This window comes from Aquarana catesbeiana, linkage group LG03 (genome assembly GCF_042186555.1).
Source record: "Aquarana catesbeiana isolate 2022-GZ linkage group LG03, ASM4218655v1, whole genome shotgun sequence".
NCBI lineage: Eukaryota > Metazoa > Chordata > Amphibia > Anura > Ranidae > Aquarana > Aquarana catesbeiana.
Genome location: NC_133326.1, coordinates 97,714,535 through 97,741,431, shown reverse-complemented (window position 1 = coordinate 97,741,431; position 26,897 = coordinate 97,714,535). Strand labels below are relative to the sequence as shown.

The 26,897-nt window shown below is 39.8% G+C and overlaps 1 protein-coding gene across 1 annotated transcript in view; it reads right to left on the bottom strand.

Annotated features, from left to right (window-relative positions):
• Positions 1-26,897, bottom strand: part of ENTREP2 (endosomal transmembrane epsin interactor 2) — a 1,090,200-nt gene that overhangs the window by 701,872 nt on the left and 361,431 nt on the right. The window contains exon 2 of the mRNA XM_073618861.1: positions 10,894-10,950. Coding sequence (XP_073474962.1) covers positions 10,894-10,950 — 57 coding nt within the window. The remainder of the gene's footprint in view (positions 1-10,893; positions 10,951-26,897) is intronic.

Below are 26,897 nucleotides of genomic sequence, written 5' to 3'. Positions count from 1 at the left end.
GGTAAAAAAAATTGCAATAAGTGTATATTGATTGGTTTACGTAAAAGTTATAGCGTCTACAAAATAGGGGATAGTTTTATGGCATTTTTATTAGTCATTTTTTTAAATTAGTAATGGCGGCAATCTACGATTTTTATCGGGACTGCGACATTATGGCGGACACATTGCACACTTTTGACACTATATTGGGACCATTGTCATTTATACAGCGATCAGTGCTATAAAAATGCACTGATTACTGTGTAAATGACACTGGCAGGGAAGGGGTTAACCACTAGGGGGCGATGAAGGGGTTAAGTGTGCCCTAGGGAGTGATTCTAACTGTGGGGGTGTGGTCTTCAACTCATATGACAGCGATCACTGCTCTCGATGACAGAGAGCAGTAATCTCTGTCATGACACAAGCCAGAATGGGGAAATGCCTTGTTTACATAGGCACTTCCCCGTTCTGCAGCTCCATGACACGATCGCTGGGAGACCGGCGAACATCGAGTCTGGGCGCGGTCACGCTGTATGCAGCGGTTACGGGCCTGCTATCCCTGCCTCTTAAAGGGGACGTACAGGTATGCCCATTTGCCCACCGCTGCCATTGTGCCGATGTATATCGGCATGCAGCGGTCGGCAAGTGGTTAAATATATATCTTGTGATCCTGCCATAAAGACCATTTTTTCCAGGCACTTAATGTTATAGAGTGGCAATGCTGTGTCCCTGTCTTGTAAATATGCTTCTAAGTTGTCACAATATCAATGGACTTCCACTGGAAAATACAAGTGGCTGTTTTAACACACCATACATGGCATGGCCCACTGTTGTCACCATCAGGGAACCTGCCCAGGAAAATGTGAATGCAATTATCCCAGGAGTGCATAAATGTAGAAAGAATGTAGCTGCAAAGAAGCTGCACTAGGTCAGCAGTCCTGACATCCAACAAACTATGAAAGAATTGTGAAAAATAAGCATTTTATTAAAAAATGGTGCTTGTTTATTATCATATACATATAGGGGTTGATTTACTAAAGGCATATAGACGTTGCTCCAGGACTTAGTAAATGAGGTAAAGCTTCACTTTGCAAAGAATACCCAATCACGTGCAAGGAGAATAAAAAACAAAAACATTATTTTTGCTTGCACATGATTGGATGACGGAAGTCAGCAGAGCTTCTGCTCATTTTCTAAGCTCTCTACTGTAGGTAGAATAATATAATATTCAACATGCAGACTTATTTATGTCCATAATTCCACTCTTTGGGCTTCAGATACTTTGATTTTGAAGGGCTGCTTACTGGAAAACAGCCGTAAGGTATCATTAGTCATTCTGCATTGAAGGTGAATGTCTCATAGTAAGACAAGAAATAGATTTCATAACTTTGTTTTTATTTTTTTTGACAATTGCTTTGCCTGTAAGAAACAAAGATCCAGAAAACAATGTATCGTGTATCAAGGGTCAGTAAACTGAGTGACAATAGTCAGACAACCATATAAATCTGAAAACACAGGAAAAACATAGAGATAACAACACAGGCTTCAAGGATGGCAATCAGCATTGTGCTATAATAATGTATATTGTCACACACATATTTGTTATAGATTAAGGCCACCTTCTAAAAAAATAATAATAATAAATGCACATATTATTCCAGCAAAAAAAAAAAAAAAGTGCAGTTATTATTTTTTTGCAAAGGGGCCTGCAAAGCATTGCAGCTGTGATCAGTGGATCATAGGTGCAATGCAAGGTTCCTTCAGACTCTTCCTCTATGTCCGTACCATGAAAAGGACTTACAGTTAGCAAAGTGAGAGTGCGGTCAGGGCTGCTGATAAGGCAGTACAACCGGTCCTGTTGTACAGGGCCCGGGCTCAATCAGCTCCACAGGGGGAACCCGGCAGCTTTATAGTTAATTTCTGCTTAAATTAATAAAATAATTTTGCTAAACCCTACCAGCACTTCTACTTGCTTATCAGGGTGTAATTGCATTTTCCTTGGCACCATCCGGTCAATAGGGGGGGCCAGGAGGTAAGAGCAGAGGGGGGGACTTTTTTTGCATTTTCGGGGCGCAGGCAGATTAGTCCTTGCTGCATATTGAGCTGCACCTGTAATAGTTCCGGCCGTGGCTGCCCACTGCTTATGCCGGAGGAGTGATGCTTTTGTGCACCGCTCCCTCAGTAAGTGTAGAGGACTGAGATTGAAAAGAGGCGGGCAGACAGCTAAGAACAACGTTGACAATCATCAATATTTTTACTGGCAGCCAGTAAAAAACAGGCACTTTTCCTCCTGCCAGTAAATGACAGTGACAGGAAAAGATTGCCAGTAAAAAATATGGCTTTGACGCTAGGTTTGAACTGCACATGCACAGTTCCAGTCTGGAGCCGGCTGAGACTATTCCAGTGCCTCTTTCAGTGTGTTCAAGTGGCGCTGGCAGGGGGCGGGTCTGGCGGAGGCGGTGCCTGAGCGTGTTGTGTGATGTCATGACCCAAGGGAGCTGAGCAGAGCGGCCAGAGGCTCATGTGTGGGTCTGCGGGATGGGAGAAAGGTGAGATGGGAGCGGGGCTGTCAGTGCTGTTTGGACTCGAGTGGACTGGAGGGACCACCTGGCGTGCAGAGAGACTGTCACTTATGTGTGTGTGCCGCCAATTCTAATTTCTTTCCCTCCTGAGTCCTGTTCCTTAGCTACTTATTTACTATATTGAAAATAAAAAAGAAATATGTTTTTTGCCTTAACATCTACCCTAAATCACATTGATAATTGCATATTGTACTTGTTTGTACTCTAAATACTGAAATCTGCACTTTAAACTGTAATTTTGTAACTTTTGAACATGCCAGTAAAAACATAACTTTATTAAAAGACTTAATAAAATGTATTAAAATTTTTATTTAAAGACTAAATTTTGGGTGTCGTGTCAGTAATTTTCAATTTGGTAGGTTGGCAACACTGGGTGAGAGATAGAAGTGTGCCTAATCTGTTGGCAGGGGCAGTACACAGCTTTAGGCAAGTGGCGGCACACACTACACACACAGTGACGCTGACTGCTCTGGAAGGAAGGTACAGCCCCCAAACTCCCCATGGAAGGTGTCTTATGATCATTATGATGATCCCAGCACAGCAGGTGCTGACTTTGTGAACTGTACTGTGTGTTACAGACTGTAACACAGAACAGCCATAACAAAGTCAGCACCCATTAGCCATGTGACACTGTGACAGAGCCATACAGCTCCTGCTGTGCTGTGACCATCATAATGATGATGATCATAAACATGAGATGTTACTTAACTTGTGTTTGATGGGGTAGTAAAAAAACACACATCTGAGCCATGTTTTCACTGCCCCCAGCCAATCCCCTTTAAGAACCTTTCACCCAAGCTTTCCAATTAGGCCCACCTGTTAATTTTTTTATGTGGGTCTGATTGAAAGCTCCATGTAAGTCTACAGGAGTCCAAGAAAAGGACAGCATCCTTTTCTATTTTTCATGACCTAAACATGACATATCAGAAGTAGCCTGATGTAAATGGACATGAGTCAGTTTACATCCAGATACCCATAGAGCCATCACGAAAGTGCACCCCTGTCTGATGTGTGGTGTATGTGGACACAAACTGAATGGGCACGGGCCTCAAAACACTGACATCTGCCCCATTTAGCTCCAATTCAGCAGGGAATGTGCTCACGGATCCCCTTTCTGTGTGGAGCAGCTTTGTTTGAAAGAACCCTAATGCTGGAGAGGCAGCGGAGGGGATATTACATATTCCGGAACAGCAATGCTTTTATCATATATACCCAATGTGCAGCGCCAAAAATTTTTTGCACTATACTAAAACTCTAAAAAAAGATACTATAAAATAAATAAACAAATAATAAGATAATTAAGTAAATTATCCCCAATTATTGTGCAGGTGTTTATAAGCAGATAAAAAAGGTGCAAGTGCTCAGTGTGAGTTATACACAGTCCTCAATATTGATAAGCAAAAAAAAGTACATAAACATAACAAAGAAAAAAGGTGAAACAAATGGTGTCTTCATGCAATGTGCACTCTCCCCCTTCAGGCATGCCCTCACCTTAAGGACTTTAAAAACAAGCCTGTAGCAAATGGTAACAGCTTAGATGGTCATCATCATATAGTGGCTGGTTAATGGTAAACGCAGATCCCATATTCACTCCACCTCCTGGTAAGAACACTGATCAATAAAGCCACAACTTCCGTCTGGTATTTTCAAAGATCACCTCATATGCATACAGGGAATAATAGAGGCATGCAATAGTGTAATTCCATTTAAAAAGATTTAATGGCAACTAAAAATGCATCACATTACACTCACATTAAGCTGTACTGGTGTGAAGGGGCGAAATGGTCACCTGTATTCTGGTCTGTAGTCCCGGCGTACGGCATTTCCCCTGTCCTATTTTCTCCACAGCACTTCCTAGTTCCTTGTGCATCAGTCAGCCATGCTTTTATCCCCACTGTCACCACCAACCGTGTTGTCTGCTCAACAAGCTTTTTTTCAAGGCAGGTGGGTGGGGTCGGTGGCAGGGTCAGGGGGGCCCTGTCAGGTAGGCTGTACAGGGCCCCATTATTTCTAACAGCGGCCCTGAGTGTGGGAATCACTGCACTTGTGTTCCACTGAGAACTACAAGCCCATCTGCCATGGTGGGACTTGCAGTTCATTTATTCACAGAATGGGGTGGGGTTTTGGATTTTCACTATGTTACATGTACACTCTAAATATGGGTATAATGGTGCGCAAATGTTTTTTGCGCATTTTTGGTGTGTTACATTTAGAGCAGTCCATTCATTTCAATTGGCTGCAACAATTGTACAAAAGAAGTCTGAGCACTTTGTACATTTTGGTATGTTACGTTTAGGGCAGCCCACTCATTTCAATTGTTTTCATGTTCTGCAGGAACATGTGTGCCATCGTACACAGTCCCGCAACGCATAGGTATGAACTGAGCTTTAAGAAAATATGAGCAGGGAAAAATATTACACTGTCATTTTTGGCCTCCTTTTGAAAAATGCTAGGTGCTTGATTGTCCCTGCCTTCAATACTTCCTGAGACAGTAACCTAGAGGAAGCATGCAGAAAATAAGCAATTAGGGCTGATTATGGTTAACTGTTAATAAGAAGTTAAATAGGGACATGAACTATCATCAAATGCAGATCAACGGTCACACCTTCGCTCTGCATTCCTTAGGATACCTTTGTGATATCTGAATGTCTATACTTGAATCTATGGGGTTGATTTAATAAAAGCAAAACGGCTATTCACTTTGCAAGGAAATTTTTCCTTAGCTTAGTGAAAGAGGTGAAGCTCTGATGAATGCTATGATCCAATCATGCACAAGCAAAAATACTGTTTTATTTTTATTTTTTTTGCATATGGTTGGGCATTCTTGCAAAATGAATTTTCACCACATTCACCCTGGGAAGCTCTATAAAAAATCCCTTCAAATTGAAAATTGCCTTGCGAAGTGAACAGTTTATTTGCCTTTAGCAAATCAACTCCTTAACATATTTTGTATCATCCATTGTAATGGAGAAGATCTAAAGAGCAAGGTCTTCACACCTTTTTAAACCCAGTATGATGTACTATGCTGTTAACAGTGTAAGCATGTTTGCTGTATAGTTTATAACATTATGGAATATGGTGGCCCGATATTGTCTCATATAATATATGCCCTTCCTATGATTTCCACCATAGCTAGCTATTACTTTTTTTTACCCTTAAGGTATTTTTAAACATTTTGACTCAAATCAAAAACAAACAGAGAAAATTCACAGCGCTGCCCTAGTTTGTCTGGTGTAATATGTCCAAAAGGTGATGAATAAAATGTCTCAAATGTGGAGATGAAATTTGCACCAGGGTTCAAAAGTGTCTCTTAAATACTTTGTCTGGATGACAATAAGAATAAAAATATCAAAAACCAATACAAAATGTCTGTGGTGTCTAGTGGAAACAGGCAGCCTGCACTGGAGTCAGGGAACCCACACTGAAACAGAAGAGGGGAGGGAGAGAGAGGTGCCAGGTGACCAATAGTGTAACAAGGTTTAATAAGTATATATTAAAACTCAGTGACAGGTTCAACTCACAGGATGGCCATAGTTGTCTGTATGGAGGGCTGGGCAAAGGATCCCAAACGGGACACTGGAGTTGTCCTAGCTGCAGCGACGGCTCTGTAGAGACAGGAGAGAGGACGTGAAACCACGTGCTGGAGGGAGTCAAATGACACCTGTCAAACCTCAAAAGGAACCACTCAATCAGAACGCGTTTCAGAGGCTAGTTAAAACTCTTTCCTTAGCTAAACTGCTAAGGAAGGATTCATAACTAGCCCCTGAAACGTGTTCCAATTGGTTGGTTGCTCTCAAGGTTTGACAGGTGTCATTCAGCTCTCTCCAGCTCGTGGTTTCAGCTTTCTCTTTCCTGTCTCTACAGAGTCGCTGCTGCGGCTAGGACAACTCCAGGATCCCGTGCAGGATCCTTTGCCCCACCCTCCTGGGCACATACAGACATCTATGGCCATCCTGTGAGTTGAACCTGTCAATGTGTTTTAATATATACTTATTAAACCTTGTTACACTATTGGTCGCCTGGCACCGCTCTCTCCCTCCCTTCTTCTTAAACTTTTTGACTCTCTATCTCACATCACATACCTTGCTTAGAATTACTTGGAGTAGTTTCATTACTGTGTGTGTGTGTGTGTGTGTTGGCTTCCTGCTAATAGTAACTACAAATGTAAGATGATGGGGAACTGATCACATATATTCACAGTTTTTTCTACTCCAATTCCAGAATAGTTTCCGGGGAATTCTGAATGACGTAGTATGAAGGTTGTTCAAAAAATGTCCTAGATTTATTTTAACTACCGTAAATTTTATATATAAAAGTATGGAAACTTTTTAAAGACCCCTGGTACAATGGTCACACCTGCTCTGTACATGACAGGTGATCAGGACATCCCAATTATATTGTCATGAGAAAAGCTGAGAAAGGTGTGCTTCTGCAAATATTAACCATCCAACAATAATCAGGTAGAAAAAGAGGACCTACGTCCAAATTATCTGATGACATTAACATAAGTACTTAATATCTGAGAGTCATAACATAAGTGTACTTATACTTTAATTACTATCACACAATTCCTGGCTCACAGAATTACCTAAACTTTAATTGTTCCTAATGCTTAAAATTTAGTTATACGTGGCCAATGTGATATAAAACTTAAAGCCAGTAAAGTCTTTTCAAAGAATTGTTGTTCAGTCGCGTTGTGTTCTTTTTTGTCCTCTCAGATAATACAGTTGGCAATCATAGTAAGCATAATGAAAAATCAAAGTACTGTAATTTCTAAAGCATTTTATTTCACTGGCTATTTTGATCTTTTGCTGTTATAAAAGACAAGTGGATGGAGCTGCACTGAAGAAATAGGTACATTATATTTATTGAAGGTATAGCCCAGTCAGAATAGCACATTATGTGTATTATTGCAATTGCAGACAAAATGAAAGAGATAAGAACGGCCTGATTCAATAAATGCGTACAGAATACAAATGCTTTTATTTGTCTCCTGCTGCATAAAGCCTAGTTGAAGGGGGAGCAGTGAAAGGACCACTTCGGAAGATGAAGAGCAAAAGCTTTAGATCATACCCTACTGGGCTGTTCCTCCAAAGAATAAAACAGAAAATAGGATTTTTTGTACTCAATCATAAAACTCCTTTCTCTGCATTCAATGGAGAGCAGCTTCCAATACGTAATAATCTAAAGCAGAGCCATGTCCTCTAATGAATGAAAGAGACATTTATAGTCCCACGTGTCATATCTCCCAAAAATGAAATTGCAATCTGGGCACTTTCTGCATATGTGTTTTCTTGAACATGATGTTTCCAAAGTGCAGTAATAAGATAGAACAGGCATTGACCAAGTAATTCTCAGTACTAACTCTGCAATTACTTCCAGACCTATTATATACAAAGCATAGGGGTTGATTTACGAAAACTGGAGAGTGTGAAATCTGGTGCAGCGCTACCAAAAACCAGTCAGCTACCATTTTTTTTTGGTCAAAGTTTAATTGAACAAGCTGATTGGCTAGCATGCACAGCTTCACCAGATTTTGCACTTTCCAGTTTTAGTAAATCAACCCCATCAGTCTTTAGTAAATTAACCCTATGCACTATCATTACAGGTTAAAAAAAAGGCAAATAGAAAGCCTCCATATACATAAAGGAAGGCAAATAAACCCAATAAAGCATGATCCAATTAGCTCCAGTGTGTGCAAAAAAATCCTTCCTGATCCCCCAGGAGGCAATCGAATATTCCCTACCCCTTGAGTTATTACCTATAATGTTAGCATCCAGTTATATTTTGTGGATTTAAGAATGTATCCAGCTTTTTTTAAAACAATCTACTGAGCTGGCCAGAACTAGTTTTGTTCCACATTTTCACAGCTCTTACCGTGAAAAAACCTTTCCGTATTTGGAGGTTAAACCTCTTTTTCTTTAGATGTAAAGAGTGCTCCCTTGTCCTGTGTAATGACCTTAAAGTGAATACGTCTATACCAAATGTACTATTTGGACCACCTATGCATTTATACATGTTGATTATATCCCCACCTTAATCGCCTCTTCTCAAGAGAGAATACATTCAGTTCCTCTAATCTTTCCTCATAGCTGAGCTCCTCCATGCCTCTTATCAGTTTGGTTGCCCTTCTCTGCACTCTTCTCAGTTCCCCAATATCCGTTTTGAGAACTGGGTTGATTCATCTAACACCATCTCTTATCTGTAATAGATGCTACGAGTTGAGAATCTTCCCACACAAATGGATAATTATTGGATAATTATGTGAACATTCACTTTTATTATCCAATAATGTGCAGATGGAAAAAATTTAACAGGAATTTGCTTTTCACATGACTGGATAATTGACGTGAATATTCCCAACTCTTTTAGTAGATCAGCCTCACTGTCTCTGCATGTTAATGAAATGCCTACCAACCATATACTCTGAGAAGGTGCACTCTTAGTTTCTGAAGCATGAAGTGGGAGGTTTAAGATTGGGTTCACACTGTCATGCTGCATTAGTGACCAGGCCTTAACGTGCATTTCTCTAAAGCAGCATTCCTTTGAATCGGCTACCGAACGCAACAAACAATGAACATCCATGGAGTATTCATGGCAATGCATAGCAATGGCATGCATATTGTCCTGTGTGTCAAGACAGTGCAGGTTATTTACTAAAGACAAATCCACTTTGCACTACTGATAGTGCATTTGGAAGTGCAGTCACTGTAGGTCTGAGGGGGAAATGCAAGGAAAAAAAATAGCATTTTAGCTTGCACATGATTGGATGATAAAATCAGCAGAGCTTCCCCGCATTTCAGATCTTCCCCTCAGATCTACAGCGACTGCACTTCCAAGTGCACTTTCCGTGCACTTTCAAGTGCACTTGCAGTGCACTTGTAGTGCAGAGTGGATTTGCCTTTAGTAAATCAACCCCCCATGTTAGAGTGCTATTCAGACTAAGCAGCGCTGCATTGCACCTACACGCATAATGTGTTACCACAGCATGGTAGTGTGAACGGGGGCCTAAATCTGTATTTGTAACACCAATTTGTTTTTGTTTCTTCTAATTCCAAAAGAGGGTTTATTTAGAATTGTCTCTTGCAGAGAATACAATGATCTGTAACTTTAAGTACATACTGGCTTTAATATTGTATTGGCAATGTAATTTACATGTAAAGGTACAGGTCATTTACAGGTATATAAAAATTATACTTTTCACAGAAAAGTTTGGAGAGTAGAAACTTTTTTTTTACTCAACAGGAAATAAAAGGGTAATATGAAGAGTAATCTCGTTATTGAGTTGTCCACTTGTTTCCGGAAAGAGTATAAATACTATAGAGATGTATAAATAATTTGATAGGGGTCAGGGCCTGTTGACATCTTATTGAAAACCAGGCTACACAGTAGATGCACCTTTGTCACTGACTTATTATGCTGTGACTTCACTGCACACTCAGCCAAGAAAGAATTCTTTCAAAAGTTCTACATATGTATAAAGCCTGATACACACGTACTGGAAATTTGCCGGTTCAGGAGAACCGTGCACCAATGACTGTTCAACAGAAGTCGGTCTAATGACCGACATTTGATCAGCACTTGCAGCTAATGGCTGTAAGCACTAATTAGTATATTCTCACCGGGAAAGTCATCAGAATACAGAGACATGGATCCCTGCATCAACATCGTTTGCATTGATGCAGTGGTCTGTTCTACCCACTGGTTGAAGGAAAAAAACTGTACATGTATGCCCTGGTTTAGAGAAAGGACTCCCTTTTCCACGAGCTTAGTGTTACACCTAAATGCCCCGAGCATGCGCATTTCATTAACAATCATTTTCGTCTGCATCACTTGCTGGAGTCTCTCCAGCCATACCTCTGGCTCACAGTTATAACTCAAAAAGGAACCAAGCAGCCTATGCAGGTGCCCTAAATATAACATTCTATAACAACAATTATAGAACATCTATTGCCATTGCATTTCTCATACAGCTACAACTATGGATGTACAGAGGATTTATCTTTTACATACTGTATCCATAACTTCTCTTAGTTGGTAGACTTATCATTTTGCTGAATTATTGTTGTGAAGATACTGAGTTTGATTAGGGCCAGCAAAGCATGTTTGGGTCTACATCTAGACCTCCTTTGTATGTCTAGTTCAAGTAGAATGAATAATTCTGGGCTTGAAACATTCATTTTTATGTAAACTGCATAACTGACATTCAGTGGTTTGTTTAGAATGTACATATTATGACTATTATTGGTTCAGTAATGTTTTACATTTCTACAGATTAGCGGTCTAAGAAAGCAGACAGACCTATGTCTGACATAATAAAGTTTCTACTTACCACAAGTGAGAGGGGCCGTTTCCAAGCAACAACACCAATCAGTCCAGACAAGAGTACCTAAGAAGAAAGGAGAGATGTCAAGAAGTCAATTCTTCTATCTATACAAACAGCTACAAAGCATTCACCGTGTACAGTTTTAATAACAAAGTATAGTGTATTTGGATGAAACTTTCTCATAAATACGTACAAATAACTGCTGAAGAACTGTTCAGTTATACCACTATTCCACATGAACGGCTAGATGTGAAATGGTAAAGGGCTTCCGTAGTACAAGGCATGTTCAAAAACCCAAAACTAGCTTCACTCTGTTCTACAATTCTTAAAAATCACTAGGCCACTTGCATCTGTCTGCTAGGCCCCAGAGAAGAATTGGAACATGCATTTTTATCATATAGAGCTCACTTACCCTCATTAGATTAGTCTCTATGCTCTATATGCCGTTCCTTCACATGGTATACCACACCCTACTTACACTACTCCAGAGATTGACTCCTGTGCTTCGCAAATCCAATACGCACAGTGGAACAAACAACCCCCTAGTGGAACTTCCAGCTACCAACTAACATTCTTTCTCATTCTCGCAACTCATAATCAGGCTTTGTTCCCAAGATCCTCTCTCAGGATGGATTTCCTCTCACTAGGGAAATATTTCCAACCAACTTAGTACCGCTGTCTCTATTTCACTGGGTAATTTTACAAGATAGTCTCTTTCACAAGGCAATTTTCTACTGTATATGCTTTCAAAAAGTAGTCTCACGGGACAGGCCACTGTCTCTCACAGGACAATCTTTCTCATAGGGCACTGTCATTGAGTGGTCTTTCTATCACAAGGTTCTCTGGCATAGCCCTCTCATACTGTACTCTGTATCACTAGGAAGTCCCTTACATGGTACTGCAACCAAGGCCTGCACACATACCTTTCACCTCAGCGGGCACACAGCTAGCGGTGACACCACCAACAACTTTAATGCAAGGAATGGCCAGCACTCCAGTAGCAGTGATTAATTACTACTACTGGAGAGCTGGCCATCCAATGCACTTCACATGGCACCATCACAGAGAAACCCTCACTGAATTGTGACATCACTGGCGGACCTCCAAGTCAAAGCAAACATTGTGTGTAGTTTACAAGGTTTTTGTAGGATTCTGAAACTCCCAATGGCATAAAGAAATAGCTTTGTTTGATGTGAATTGTACTTGCAATCTCTTTGACTTTAAGGTTTGCTATACAATTACAGTATGTGTATATGAAATGTTCCTTTTAATCTATATATTAGCCATTGATGGTGGTAGTGTTGATAGAACACATTTATTACTCATTACCGTGTACATGCATACACCAATTTTAAGTACACAATGGGGTTTATTTACTAAAGCTTGAAAGTGCAAAATCAGGCTCACTTCTGCATAGAAACCAATGAGCTTCCATGTTTTATTACCAAAGCTTAATTGAACAAGCTGGGGTTAGAAGCTCATTGGTTTCTATACAGAAGTGAGCCTGATTTTGAACTTTCCAGCTTTAGTAAATAAACCCCATTGTGTACTTAAAAGTGGGGTATACCTGTATAAGGTACACTGTGGTTTGCTTATCAGAAGTGTTGTCTGTGTTTCTGCATATAAGACAACTTGATTGAGATCTGTACTAGAAAATTACAATTGTAGAACAAATGATTGAATGTGATTGATATAATGATACATACAGCTCTCATCTGAGAAGTCAAGTTTCCTTGATGTGAGTTTTTCATTAAAATAGCTCATATATACATGTTTTGCCTGCACCATCAGCTATAGATTTGGTCACAAAAGATTTTCAAAATAAGCCATGTATATTTTCTGTTATTTTGAAGGTGAACATTTATATCTCTAAATATATGCAATATATGCATAAAGTATGTTGTTAATAATGATATTAATAATAATAATATTAAAAATGTTAATATATCATTGTTTTGGTTATTATTACAAGCCAAGACATGAGCACACCTAAAGTAAATAATACAATAACCAGTATGTATCTAGGTATTGAAACAGGCTTAAAGTGGTATTAAACCCAAAAGAAAACATTTCATTGCAGTTTACCAATTTTTGGATGCTGCATTCGTTTTTTTTTTCAGATTTTCTTTTCTTTATATTCATCTGGTGATCCAGCCAGTATATCTGTCATTTTTCAACCGAATAAGCTCTCCTGCAAATGTAGCAGTTTGAGTATTGAGTCAAACCATTTACTGCTGTTAACAGGGGTGCTTACAATGGTCAGCTTTTATCTATTCATGTAGAACCTTTATCCAAAAGAAAAAGAAATGAAAACAAACAAACCAAAAAAAAAAAAAATGCAAGTCACCACATCTAATGATTGGTAAGCTGCAATACATTAATACATTACATTTTTGGTTTTGAGTTGAATAACTTTTTAACCACTTGCCTACTGGGCACTTTTCCCCCTTCCTATCCAGTCCAATTTTCAGCTTTCAGCGCTACCACTCTTTGAATGACAGTTGTGCGGTCATGCAGGACTGTACTCATAAAACATTTTTATATTTTTTTTTTCACACAAATAGAGCTTTCTTTTGGTGGTATTTTTTTGCTAGATAAGCAAAAACAGACTGAAAAATTTGAAAAAAAAAACTTTTTCATAGTTTGTTATAAAATTATGCAAACAGGTAATTTTTCTCCTTCACTGATGTGCGCTGATGCGGCTGCACTCAAGGGCATTAATGGGCACTGATGAGAAGGCATAGATGAGGCTGCATTTAATGGCAACACTGATGAGCACTGATAGGCACTGATAGGTGGCACTGATGGGCATTGATAGGTGGCATTGATGGGTACTGATTGGTGGCACTGATAGGCGGTTCAGATAGGTGGCACCGATAGGCAGCACTGATGGGCACTGGTAGATGGCACTGATGGGTGACACTGATGAGGTGGCACTGGTGGGCACATATTGGCAGCACTGGTGGGCTCTGTTGGGACTGCACTAATAATCAGGACACTGATAATCAGTGCCCTGATTATCAGTGTATATGTCTTTTTTACACAAACCAGTTATCGGCTCTCTTCCTGTCATACTGTTAGCGTGAGGAAAGGAGTGCCGATGGCCGGTTTCTTTTTACCTTGTGATCAGCTGTGATTGGACACAGTTGACCACGTGGTACAGATCCGCTAATTGGCTCTGTACCTAAATCTGTGATCAACAGTCATATGACACATCAGTGTCATATGACGGCCTCCCAGATCTGGCTGGTTGCACTGTAGCCGTCATTCGTTTATAACACGGTCGGCAAGTGGTTAAAGGAAACCTGTGCTTAGAAAGTAAGGAAACTGCCACTGATGACGGGTCCTTTTCTGAAAATACAATAGCCCTGGCTGTAATACTGATCCACTGGCTTTGCTACTTTAAGCCCCAAGGCAATACAGTAAATAGATGCAAAATGAAGTAACCAATAGCAACTGTAACAAATCATCTATTAAAGCTGAACTTAGTGCTAAGAAATTGTGTAAATATAAGATACATGTACATTTTTGCTTGAATTTTATTGTTCTTTGTGCAGTTCATTTCTGATCTGTGTAGTCATTCAAAATTTAACAACTCATGAACTTTTTCTCTGTCCAAAATGTCTTGTAATACAGAATGGTTACTGCTGCACTTTCACCTTCAGTCTTATATCTGTCCTGTAGTGGGAGGACCTACCAGGCCCTTCCCACATCTCTCTGCACAGGCTATGTACAGCCTAATGATGATATCACTACTACTTGTATAATGTAATATTTTGGTTTGTAAAGGCATTTGGTGCACATAACATGTATACTGTAGCTATCTTTTGTTGTTATTGAGGCATAAACTTAAAGAGTAACTCCACTTTTGTTGAGAAAAAAACATTCCCCTCTGGGTGATCTACATTACAAGGATTTTAACAAACTTTGTTGCAGACCTTTTGTTATTCTGAAGAAATCCCCGTGTGTTTGTCTGTGCCCACATGGAAAGTTGGCACCTGCAGGGCTCTAATGAGGAAAATTGGCAGGGCCTGCATCCCTTTAGACGTGATTTCCTATTGGGAGTATCCCACCAAAAATTACATTTTTGTTGCAGGGGATGCCTGATATCCGACTTATACTTAGTGCAGACTTCTGGGAAAATCAGTGAGCCAATCACACAAGCAGGAAATGATGTTTCTGGGGGGTATTCTGTACACATTCTGTACATTCTGTGTACAGAACACCCCCAGGTAGCCATATTGCATTGCATTTTACAGAAAAGGTTGAAAGATTGAAAAGGAAAGTTATCTTTTAATAACATCCAATTACAATATGACTTGAGTCACAGTTGTATATACTAGATTTTTTTTCCCCCACTAAAGCTGAGTTACCCTTTAAATAAATGTTTTCTGCCTGAAGTTCAGCTATACATTCATTGCCAACATCCAAATTCAATCTAGGTCTTGTTGTCTATTGATATATGCATTTCCTTGGTGCTCTTTGTCTTTTTTATTGAGTAAGCCTTTAAGTGTCCATTCATACTTACAACTATATTCAATAATGTCATATATAAGTGCTGAATTGGAATTCCAAAATAGAAAAGTAGACATTGTAAGATTGCAAAATGTGTTTGATAATTGTTGTTTCTGTCTGCATGATGCATATGTTTTTGCTTGTGTTATTACAGTAGTTCCTTTGTACATAAAAAAAAACTGCCTACAGGAAATGCTCCACTCTACTTACTAAAGGCAAATAAAATATTCACTTTGCAAGGAAAGTTGCATGCTGCAAGGGAATTTTCCCCCGAACATAGTTAATGAGATGAAGCTCTGCTGACTTCCATCATCTAATCATGTGCTAGCTCCAAGGCAGGTCTTTATTTTCCTTGCAAATGAATGGGTATTTTTAGCAAAGTGAAATTTCACAACACTCACTGAGATCTGGGGCAACTTCAATTGCAAAGTGTACAGCATTTAGTAAACAAACCCCTAAGTGTCAGAGCTTCCAGCTTTAACTTTAACTGTATTTACCTTTGAGCACATAGCAACAGATCATCATCAAAAATGGTATACAACAGAGGGGGGAATGTATATCTCCATATACTGGGACTTTAAATGAAGCGCACAAGGAAAGGGGGGTAGTGCGCCTCCATCCCTAATTATAAATTCAAAAAATAATAAAAGAGTATGGGACTTTAAATGAGGCAGGTTCAAACACAAATTTGAGAGTAAAAATAAATATTTTTAATGTACATGAGTATCAAGTTGCGTAACGTTATATATAACAAAAAATTGCTCAGTGCATATACAGACATCTTGGGAAGTAAATTGCATACATATAAACAGAGTGTAAAACATAATTGCCATAACAAGGGGACAATAATACATATTTCATGAGTATAACTTGTAATATACAGTAAAATTCATAAAAATCTTGGTGGAAATGTGAGGGGTTACATCCTCAACAGCTCGACGCGTTTCGTCGGTTAGCCGACTCATCAGGAGCGGATATTGAATATCTGTAAATAATGGAGATGTTCTAAATCAAAAAATGGGGCCCATGATATGGAAAGTATTATATGTAAAAAGATATATATAGAGCATAGAGATGGTCAAATCCACAAACTTACATCCCATTGGAACACTGAACTCCGAATAATCCTGGTGTGCAGTGGTCACCATATCAAGCCCCCCCGGGAGCTGAGGTATAGAAGTCCGCCCATAAGTAACAGGCCCACACTGAAAACGTCCCCAACCAGGGAACAAATGTAGTATATTGGGTATTGTGCCAATAGTGGCCAGTAAATCTGTAAGATAATTAAAAATATTGTATATGATACACCCGGCAGCACTGTCAAGCACAGAGGAAATAGGGATACATGGAGGAAAAAAGGTAAAAATAGGGTGATAAAAGTGCAGGATGGGGTGTAGGTAGTGATATACCTGCTGGATAGTGTGCAAAGCAAAGATAAAGGTGGGATGTAAAAGGGACCAGTGAGAATTCTGAAAGAATAAGTAAGCAAACACTGGAAGCGTGCTTACAGAGAAGAAACCTATTAGGTGATGTTCATGAGACAATGATACAAGTGTAGAGTGAAAAAAAGGTGAAAAAGTAGAATATAAACAAGTCGTGACATATAGAATTACCCTGTAGTACCAGGTATAGGTTGTACGTGTGCAGTAAATCAAGCAGTGCAAGCCGGTCATCTGGTCAGTTGTAAATGGGGACTCCCAGGTGAGCCGGTCAAATAGGGCAGACAATACCAACGTCACGCAAGCGTGATGACGGGCGGGAAGCGTCTGCCCGCCAATGGCGCCAGACCTAATCCCGCCAATGTTTCAGCCAGGTGGAGAAACCGCAAAACCAGACGGCGCCAACTAAGGACGTCACTGGTGCGGAATGCGTGGCGTCGATACGCACGAGGCTAGCCGTCCCCATGACACCCGTGAATAGCAAGGGCGGCAAGGGGCGGCGCCTGATGCGAATCGCAGCTCCCGGGAAATGGAAGACAAAAGCAACCAAAGCAAAGCAGGCACGATGAACAATATCCACTAGGGATGAAAAAACTGTGGAGCATAAGTCGGTACAAAAAAGGGGGGGAAATATCTAAAACCCCACGTATCGCAAGTGCATAAAAAATAGTACATAACATCCAGAGGTTGGGGATTATAAGGTCCCATCAAACCTTCGGGTAGATATATGAGTATAAAAGGGGTAGCTACATGCTACCCATTGTGTAGGAACTCTGCCTCCATCCCGGTTTCAACATACAACAGAGGGGGGAATGTATATCTCCATATACTGGGACTTTAAATGAAGCGCACAAGGAAAGGGGGGTAGTGCGCCTCCATCCCTAATTATAAATTCAAAAAATAATAAAAGAGTATGGGACTTTAAATGAGGCAGGTTCAAACACAAATTTGAGAGTAAAAATAAATATTTTTAATGTACATGAGTATCAAGTTGCGTAACGTTATATATAACAAAAAATTGCTCAGTGCATATGCAGACATCTTGGGAAGTAAATTGCATACATATAAACAGAGTGTAAAACATAATTGCCATAACAAGGGGACAATAATACATATTTCATGAGTATAACTTGTAATATACAGTAAAATTCATAAAAATCTTGGTGGAAATGTGAGGGGTTACATCCTCAACAGCTCGACGCGTTTCGTCGGTTAGCCGACTCATCAGGAGCGGATATTGAATATCTGTAAATAATGGAGATGTTCTAAATCAAAAAATGGGGCCCATGATATGGAAAGTATTATATGTAAAAAGATATATATAGAGCATAGAGATGGTCAAATCCACAAACTTACATCCCATTGGAACACTGAACTCCGAATAATCCTGGTGTGCAGTGGTCACCATATCAAGCCCCCCCGGGAGCTGAGGTATAGAAGTCCGCCCATAAGTAACAGGCCCACACTGAAAACGTCCCCAACCAGGGAACAAATGTAGTATATTGGGTATTGTGCCAATAGTGGCCAGTAAATCTGTAAGATAATTAAAAATATTGTATATGATACACCCGGCAGCACTGTCAAGCACAGAGGAAATAGGGATACATGGAGGAAAAAAGGTAAAAATAGGGTGATAAAAGTGCAGGATGGGGTGTAGGTAGTGATATACCTGCTGGATAGTGTGCAAAGCAAAGATAAAGGTGGGATGTAAAAGGGACCAGTGAGAATTCTGAAAGAATAAGTAAGCAAACACTGGAAGCGTGCTTACAGAGAAGAAACCTATTAGGTGATGTTCATGAGACAATGATACAAGTGTAGAGTGAAAAAAAGGTGAAAAAGTAGAATATAAACAAGTCGTGACATATAGAATTACCCTGTAGTACCAGGTATAGGTTGTACGTGTGCAGTAAATCAAGCAGTGCAAGCCGGTCATCTGGTCAGTTGTAAATGGGGACTCCCAGGTGAGCCGGTCAAATAGGGCAGACAATACCAACGTCACGCAAGCGTGATGACGGGCGGGAAGCGTCTGCCCGCCAATGGCGCCAGACCTAATCCCGCCAATGTTTCAGCCAGGTGGAGAAACCGCAAAACCAGACGGCGCCAACTAAGGACGTCACTGGTGCGGAATGCGTGGCGTCGATACGCACGAGGCTAGCCGTCCCCATGACACCCGTGAATAGCAAGGGCGGCAAGGGGCGGCGCCTGATGCGAATCGCAGCTCCCGGGAAATGGAAGACAAAAGCAACCAAAGCAAAGCAGGCACGATGAACAATATCCACTAGGGATGAAAAAACTGTGGAGCATAAGTCGGTACAAAAAAGGGGGGGAAATATCTAAAACCCCACGTATCGCAAGTGCATAAAAAATAGTACATAACATCCAGAGGTTGGGGATTATAAGGTCCCATCAAACCTTCGGGTAGATATATGAGTATAAAAGGGGTAGCTACATGCTACCCATTGTGTAGGAACTCTGCCTCCATCCCGGTTTCAACATACAACAGAGGGGGGAATGTATATCTCCATATACTGGGACTTTAAATGAAGCGCACAAGGAAAGGGGGGTAGTGCGCCTCCATCCCTAATTATAAATTCAAAAAATAATAAAAGAGTATGGGACTTTAAATGAGGCAGGTTCAAACACAAATTTGAGAGTAAAAATAAATATTTTTAATGTACATGAGTATCAAGTTGCGTAACGTTATATATAACAAAAAATTGCTCAGTGCATATGCAGACATCTTGGGAAGTAAATTGCATACATATAAACAGAGTGTAAAACATAATTGCCATAACAAGGGGACAATAATACATATTTCATGAGTATAACTTGTAATATACAGTAAAATTCATAAAAATCTTGGTGGAAATGTGAGGGGTTACATCCTCAACAGCTCGACGCGTTTCGTCGGTTAGCCGACTCATCAGGAGCGGATATTGAATATCTGTAAATAATGGAGATGTTCTAAATCAAAAAATGGGGCCCATGATATGGAAAGTATTATATGTAAAAAGATATGGTGACCACTGCACACCAGGATTATTCGGAGTTCAGTGTTCCAATGGGATGTAAGTTTGTGGATTTGACCATCTCTATGCTCTATATATATCTTTTTACATATAATACTTTCCATATCATGGGCCCCATTTTTTGACTCAAAAATGGTATGTGCATTTTTTCTGGAATGGATTAGGACATGTGATGCGTCTAATGTTTATCTATGTTAAAGATGTACTCCAGGCAGATATAAAATACACAAATAAATGCAGGTGGGTATTAACTAATATAAGTCATTACATCTACTTTGGTATCAGCCTTTTGCAATCAACTAAACAGCAGAACCTGCCTGTGTTGTGTAAATCTCAATAGATGAACAGAAATATAAATATGTTGGCAAGTGCAACAGCCCCTCTTCATTTCAATGGCTTGCCTGGTGTGCAATTCTAAAAGGTTCAAATCACTTTTAGTGCACCTGGGGAGCCCTCTGCATCCCTAATGTTTTGTTAAAAAATTTTCAAGTTTGAGATAAACCCTCAAAATGTACATAGGGGTATTTTTTATGCTCTTCAGCCCCATGCTGAGGGGCATACAATACAGCCCCATTAAAATACTCAATACATGAGACAAGTTCAACCTAAGCATACTTTATTACTGTACAAAACAATGGGTTGTTGTTAAGCAGCTTTTGTTGATTTTAAGTCTTCAAATTGAGTGGTCTCCAAACTGTAGCTTGTGGGGCGGATGCTGCCCTTTTCTTGTCTTTATCTGGCCCTTGGGACACTCTTTCTCCCACTGACCGCCACTCACAATGGGGTATTATTCCTCCCACTGACACCAATGATGGGGCACTATTATACCCACTGACACCAACTATGGGGCACTATACCTCCCACCAGTACCAATGATGGGGCAATATTCCTCCAACGGACACCATAGGACACTATTCCTCCCACTAATACCAATGATGGGGCACTATTCCTCCCACTAATACCAATGATGGGGCACTATTCCTCCCACTAATACCAATGATGGGGCACTATTCCTCCTACTCTTTCTTCTTTTTTTTAAACATTATTTTCAGCATTTCAAATAAAATTCCAAAAATTATCTTGAAACATATACAATGCAAAAAAAAAGGAAAAAGAATAAAGGAGGAAGAAAAGATTAAAAAAAGTAAGGGGGAGGTTGTGGGGGGGGGGACCTGTGACCATGTAAATATAGAACTGTTGGGAAGGTACAGAAACAATAAGGTTAATCAATATTATTTAATAATTCATACTCTGATTTACCATCAGGGTCTGATATCATTTCATAATATAGGTGAATTTCCTTAAATTAAAACCATTTTGTCCATGTCTTATTATATTTCTTGGTCTGCCCTTTATTTCTACAGGTTATTTCTTCCATTCTACTAATACCAATGATGCAGCACTATTCCTCCCACTAATACCAATGATTGGGCACTATTCTGCCACCAACTATGGGGCGCTATACCTCTCACTAGTACCAATGATGGGGCACTATTCCTCCCACTAATACCAATGATGGGGCACTATTCTGCCACCAACTATGGGGCGCTATACCTCTCACTAGTACCAATGATGGGGCACTATTCCTCCCACTAATACCAATGATGGGGCACTATTCCTCCCACTAACACCAATGATGAGGCACTATTCCTCCCACTGACACCAACTATGGGACACTATTCCTCCCACTAATACCAATGATGCGGCACTATTCCTCCCACTAATACCAATGATGGGGCATTATTCCTCCGACTAACACCAACTATGGGGCACTATTCCTCCAACCAATACCAATGATGGGGCATTATACCTCCCACCAATACCAATGATGGGGTATTATTCCTCCCACTTACACCAATGATGGGGTACCTTTCCCTCCACTGATTCCAAAAGTGGGGCACTAATCCTCCACCTAACCACAGGAATGTTGTGTAATTTTTTTTACTCCCACTAACCTCCAAGCCTCAGGCATTGTCTAAATTCTGCTCAAAATATACTGACCCTGACCTTTGACCCTTACTTGACCCAAACACTAACCCTGGCACTGACCTAGATCAACCCTTGATCTAGGTATTTTTTCTTGTATTATTTTCTTTATTACTGTTTATTTATTTTACATTTTTTTACAAACACTTTTTTCCCTTTCTGCAAGGAAATAGAAAGATACATTGTAGCTTTCTTCTCCATTCACAAAAAGAAAAAAAACCCAGAGGCGGGTTTCACAGAGACTGATCACTGTGGTAGCCAATCGGAGGCGACTCGAAATCGGAAGACATCCGCGTCCCAATCATTAGTACGGGACCCCGTTCCCAGCACAAAGACAGATACGCATATATGCGACCTCACGGAAAAAAGTCCACTTCAACGAGGCCGCATATATGTGTTATGTCAGCGTGAAGGGGTTAAAGAATATGTTACTGCAACATTTCATATTCCTGATAAGTGCCTGCTGTTCCACGTACTTGTATGAAAAAGTATCCTGTTCTCTTTGTATTGCTTCCTTTATGTGAAATACCTGGTGTTCCTTTCAGTGCCTCTGATTTTCTATTAAAAACTGACCATACTAGGCATGAGAGCACAGTGTGATCAGTTTTCTGTCTGTGCTTGAAAATCAGCCTGCTCTTCTCCAATGATTAGATATTTACTGATACACCCCCCCCCCCCCTCCAGCTCTCTGAGCTCCTTATGCAGCTAAGAACAGAGGTTATGCAATCAATTACAAAAATATATATTTATACACAAATATTTTGCCTTTCGTTTCTATTTTAAACTGAATGCGTTGTTTTGCAAACTGAGGGTTTACATTTACTTTAAAGTTAATCTACAGTCACATATAAAAGATAAAAAATAATGCAACTTTATATTCATTGATACATGATTAAAGGATATGTAAAGGTTTGTGTTTTAAAAAAAACAAAAACAAACATGTCATACTTACCTCCTCTGTGCAGTTGGATTTGCACAGAGTGGCCCCAATCCTCCTCTTCTGGGGTCCCTCAGCGGTGCTCCTTGCTCCTCCTCTTCTTGAGTGCCCCGTTGGAGAGCCAGTCTCCCTCGGGGCCCTCGTGTGGGTGCGCTCCCGTGTCCTGCTGCTGCCTCCATGGACATAGACAGCAGGACTTGGCCACGCCCCCCAGCTCCTGCATCATTGGATTTGATTGACAGCAGCAGGAGCCTAGGGCTGCGCTGCTATCAATCCATCCATTTAGGACCTGAGACCCTGGCTGGAGCTGGTGTGCACTTCCCCGTTGCTGGAAAGACTGGGTTCAGGTAAGTAAAAGGGGGGCTCTGGGGGGCTGCTGCATCACAGGAGGTTTTTCACCTTAATACACCTTAATGCATTAAGGTGAAAAACCTTGAGGGTTTACAACCCCTTTAAATGTATTTTTAAAATGTAAGCAGTTTAGTTTAATATGAATTTGATTTTATATCAACCTCTTGCAGTCTCTGTACAGCAGAGCTTAGATCGGTGTAAGAAAAAGCAGCACATGGAACCACTCTATAGCACAAGTAGCATGCTGATAGGAGGAGAAAGCAGATGGGCTCCTCAATCTGACACTTCTCCTTTCACTGTTCATTGAAATGATGGGGGTACGGAACTGCAGCAGAAAAAAAATCAAGTCTCTTTCCACACTACACAGCGCTTTGTAGTAATCTCATAACTGGATGGACATACATACAAATCCTATATATATTTCAGCTGTTTGCCTTACGTTTAACTTTAAATATATGTTTCACTTTCTCGGAATCATCCACTTACAGCATTTGCTATAAAAAGAGAAAAACAACCATTTTTGAATATCTTCAGTCCACGAAAGCTGTGATCCTGACATGAGCTTAAATGACCATTGGGAAAAATAAAATAAAAACATCTGTCATATAAGCCCTGAAGTCGTTTAATACGGGAAAAGGGTTTACATATATTTAAGTGGGAATGCAGTTAATTAAAGAATAAAAGTAACACATAGATGATGCTTTTACTCCATCAATCAATTTTCCCATTGTCTACCTTTTCAATCACACTCACAATGGAGCAGGGATTTAGTTGCGCCACTTACATTAAAGAATTACGATTTCTGAAATCCTTGGCTTTCCCTTTTATATAAGCTAAACGGAAAAGCTAAACAAAAGCTTTGGAAAATCTTTTGTAAGCAGGTTTATTTGTATCTCCAACAAATAACGGTCTTCTTTCCTCTGCAAAACATTCTAAAACACATGCTAGAAAATGCTATTATATTGAATGAAGCCAGCTGCTAGAACTTTAGCACTCTTTAAATAATGTCTCTGTAAGTATGCAGCCTTTCAATTTTTTAATGTCGCTCGTTCAAAGTAAGTGACTCTCAATAGCTGGCATGCATGGAATGACTCTGGGCACCTAAAAGGAACTAAGTTTATAATAGAAAAAATCTGTAGTCCTTTAGGTGAATTATCAGAAGAGGCGAAAGGAAACATTTCTATGGTGCGCATGAAAGTCGGTCAGATTCCAAAAGTTGCTTTTAAAGTTCAGGTTTGGAAAATAAAAGATAGAATGCAATTGGTAGCTTTATTATTATTATGCAGAATTTATATAGCGCCAACAGTTTACGAAGATTTTGTATAAGTTGTGATAAAACCACCTCAATACTGGGCACTTTCACCCCCTTCCTACCCAGACCAATTTTCAGCTTTCAGCGCTGTTGCACTTTGGATGACAATTGTGCGGTCATGCAACACTGTACCCATATGACATTTTTATCATTTTTTCACACAAAGAGTTTTCTTTTGGTGGTATTTAATCACCACTGGCTTTTTATTTTTTTTTTGCTAAACATACAAAAAAAGGCCGAAAATTTTGAAAAAAAAAGTTTTTCTTAGTTTCTGTTATAAAATTTTGCAAATAAATAATCTTTCTTCATAATTTTAGGCCAAAATGCATTCTGCTACTTTTCTTTGGTGAAAATAACTCAAATCAGTATATATTAGCTAGTCTGTAGGAAAGTTTTTGAAAACACAAACTATGGTATATATAGCTGAAAATCGACAGCCCAAGGTATTTAGTAAGAGGCATTGTGCGTTTTCTGAAGTTGTCATTTTTCTTCACAATTTTTTGGAAAATTAAGAATTACATTTTAAATTTTTTTTTTTATCACATTTATTTATTTATTTTACATAGTGGGCTCCATTCACAAAGCAGTGTGTTTCCTCTTAAAAAATGCGCTATAATACAGCTCCACGTTTTTCAAAAGGTGTTTTGGCATTCACAAAAAAACGCTACTAAAATACTGCATGCGTTATTTTGAAGTTTTGCGGTATTTTAATAGTGAAAACATGCAGTAATTTAAATGCCTAGGGCTAACTGGCATATTTATTAACAATAATAAATAGGCATTGTTAAGGAGCGCTTGGGCATCATTTCACAATGGCCTGGGTGGGAAGCGGTTAAAGATATAAAATACATAAATTTTTGCATTTTTGTATTTATGATTACATTGTTAAAGCCGATCTCTGTGATCGAAACAAAAATACTCTTGCAATGGGGGAAAAAGCTAAGATTTAATTATTTATACCAACCTCTATGACCTTATGAACGAGTTATGAACTAGTTAAACAGAATTGGTCCAAGGACAGAGCCCTTGGACACGCCACACACAGCTCCAGACCATTCAGAAAATATTCCATTAATCACCACCCTTTGGACACTCTCCTGCAACCAGTTTCCTATCCAGGTACATACAATCATATAAATGCCAAGTAACCTTAATTTGTAAATTAAAGTGATTATAAAGTGTTGTGTTTTTTTTTTTTTTCTTTTTAAACAACAAACATGTTATACTTTTTGCACAGAGCAGCCCTGATCCTCCTCTTCTCTGGTCCCTCTTCACTGCTCCTGGCCCCTCCCACTTGTCAAGTGCCCCCACAGTAAGCAACTCCTTTAAGCATTTGTAAAGTACTTTATCAAATGTCTTGGTGAAATATTGATACACTAGGATTTATTTACTAGAACTAGGGAGAGTGCAAAATCTGGTGCAGCTCTGCATAGATACCAATCAGCTTCCAGGTTTTTTTTTGTCAAAGCTTAATTGAAGAAGCTGAAGTTAGAAACTGATTGGCTACCATGCACAGCTGCACCAGATTTTGCATTCCCCAGTTTTAGTAAATTAACCCCACTAGGTCCACAGGTCTTCCTTTATCCAAATTGCAGCTCACCTCCTCATAGAATGTTAAAAAGTTGGTCTGGCAAGAACAGCCATTTATGAATCCTTGTTGGTTACTACTAATGATACTATTTTCATAAGCACATTTTTGTAATACTAACCTTATTCCCCGCTTTTGTAGACTTCCAACACTCTTGGTGGTGTGCGGGCCCCTGCCCTTCTCACATACAGTGCAGGGCTATGGATCCTGCATTATATCTGATGAGGTGACAATGTGACCGCCGTCTGGAGTGGCTTAAATATGAAGCTTTGGGGGGCTGGTTGAACAGCATAAAGGAGGATTGCTGGGAATAAGATAACCATTAAACATTATTTCCCTACCTCTACCTCTAGACTTAACAAGCATTTAACCTTTGGTAGTGCAGGGAGCACCACAAGAATATTTTTTTCTTCTGGTACCTAGGATGGGGCTTACCTGACTTTAACATTGACTCTTGACTTGACTCCAGCCTCTTGCATCCCCAATGTACATCAGAACTCAGACTGGGAGAAGGAGAAGCATCAGAAGGGGCCAGTCAGTTGTGTTGCAGTGCCCATGTGCTAATAAAGGACACTCTAAAAGGAAGCCTGAGCTGACAGAAGAATAAGCCCATCAGTCTCCTTCTTTCCATTTCACTGTCCAGTCACCGGCTGGTTGGAGAGGCAAAACCTATAAGTGTCACTAAATTGCAGCAAAGAAACGTCTGTACTGTATGGCAGAGCTGTGTAAATCTCAGAACTGGTTTGACAGAAATACAAATTCTTTGACAGGAAAAATAGCTCTGTGTATTTATCTGTTTACCTGGAGTCCAGCTTTTATTATATTACTACAGACATGTAAAAAATTATGAATG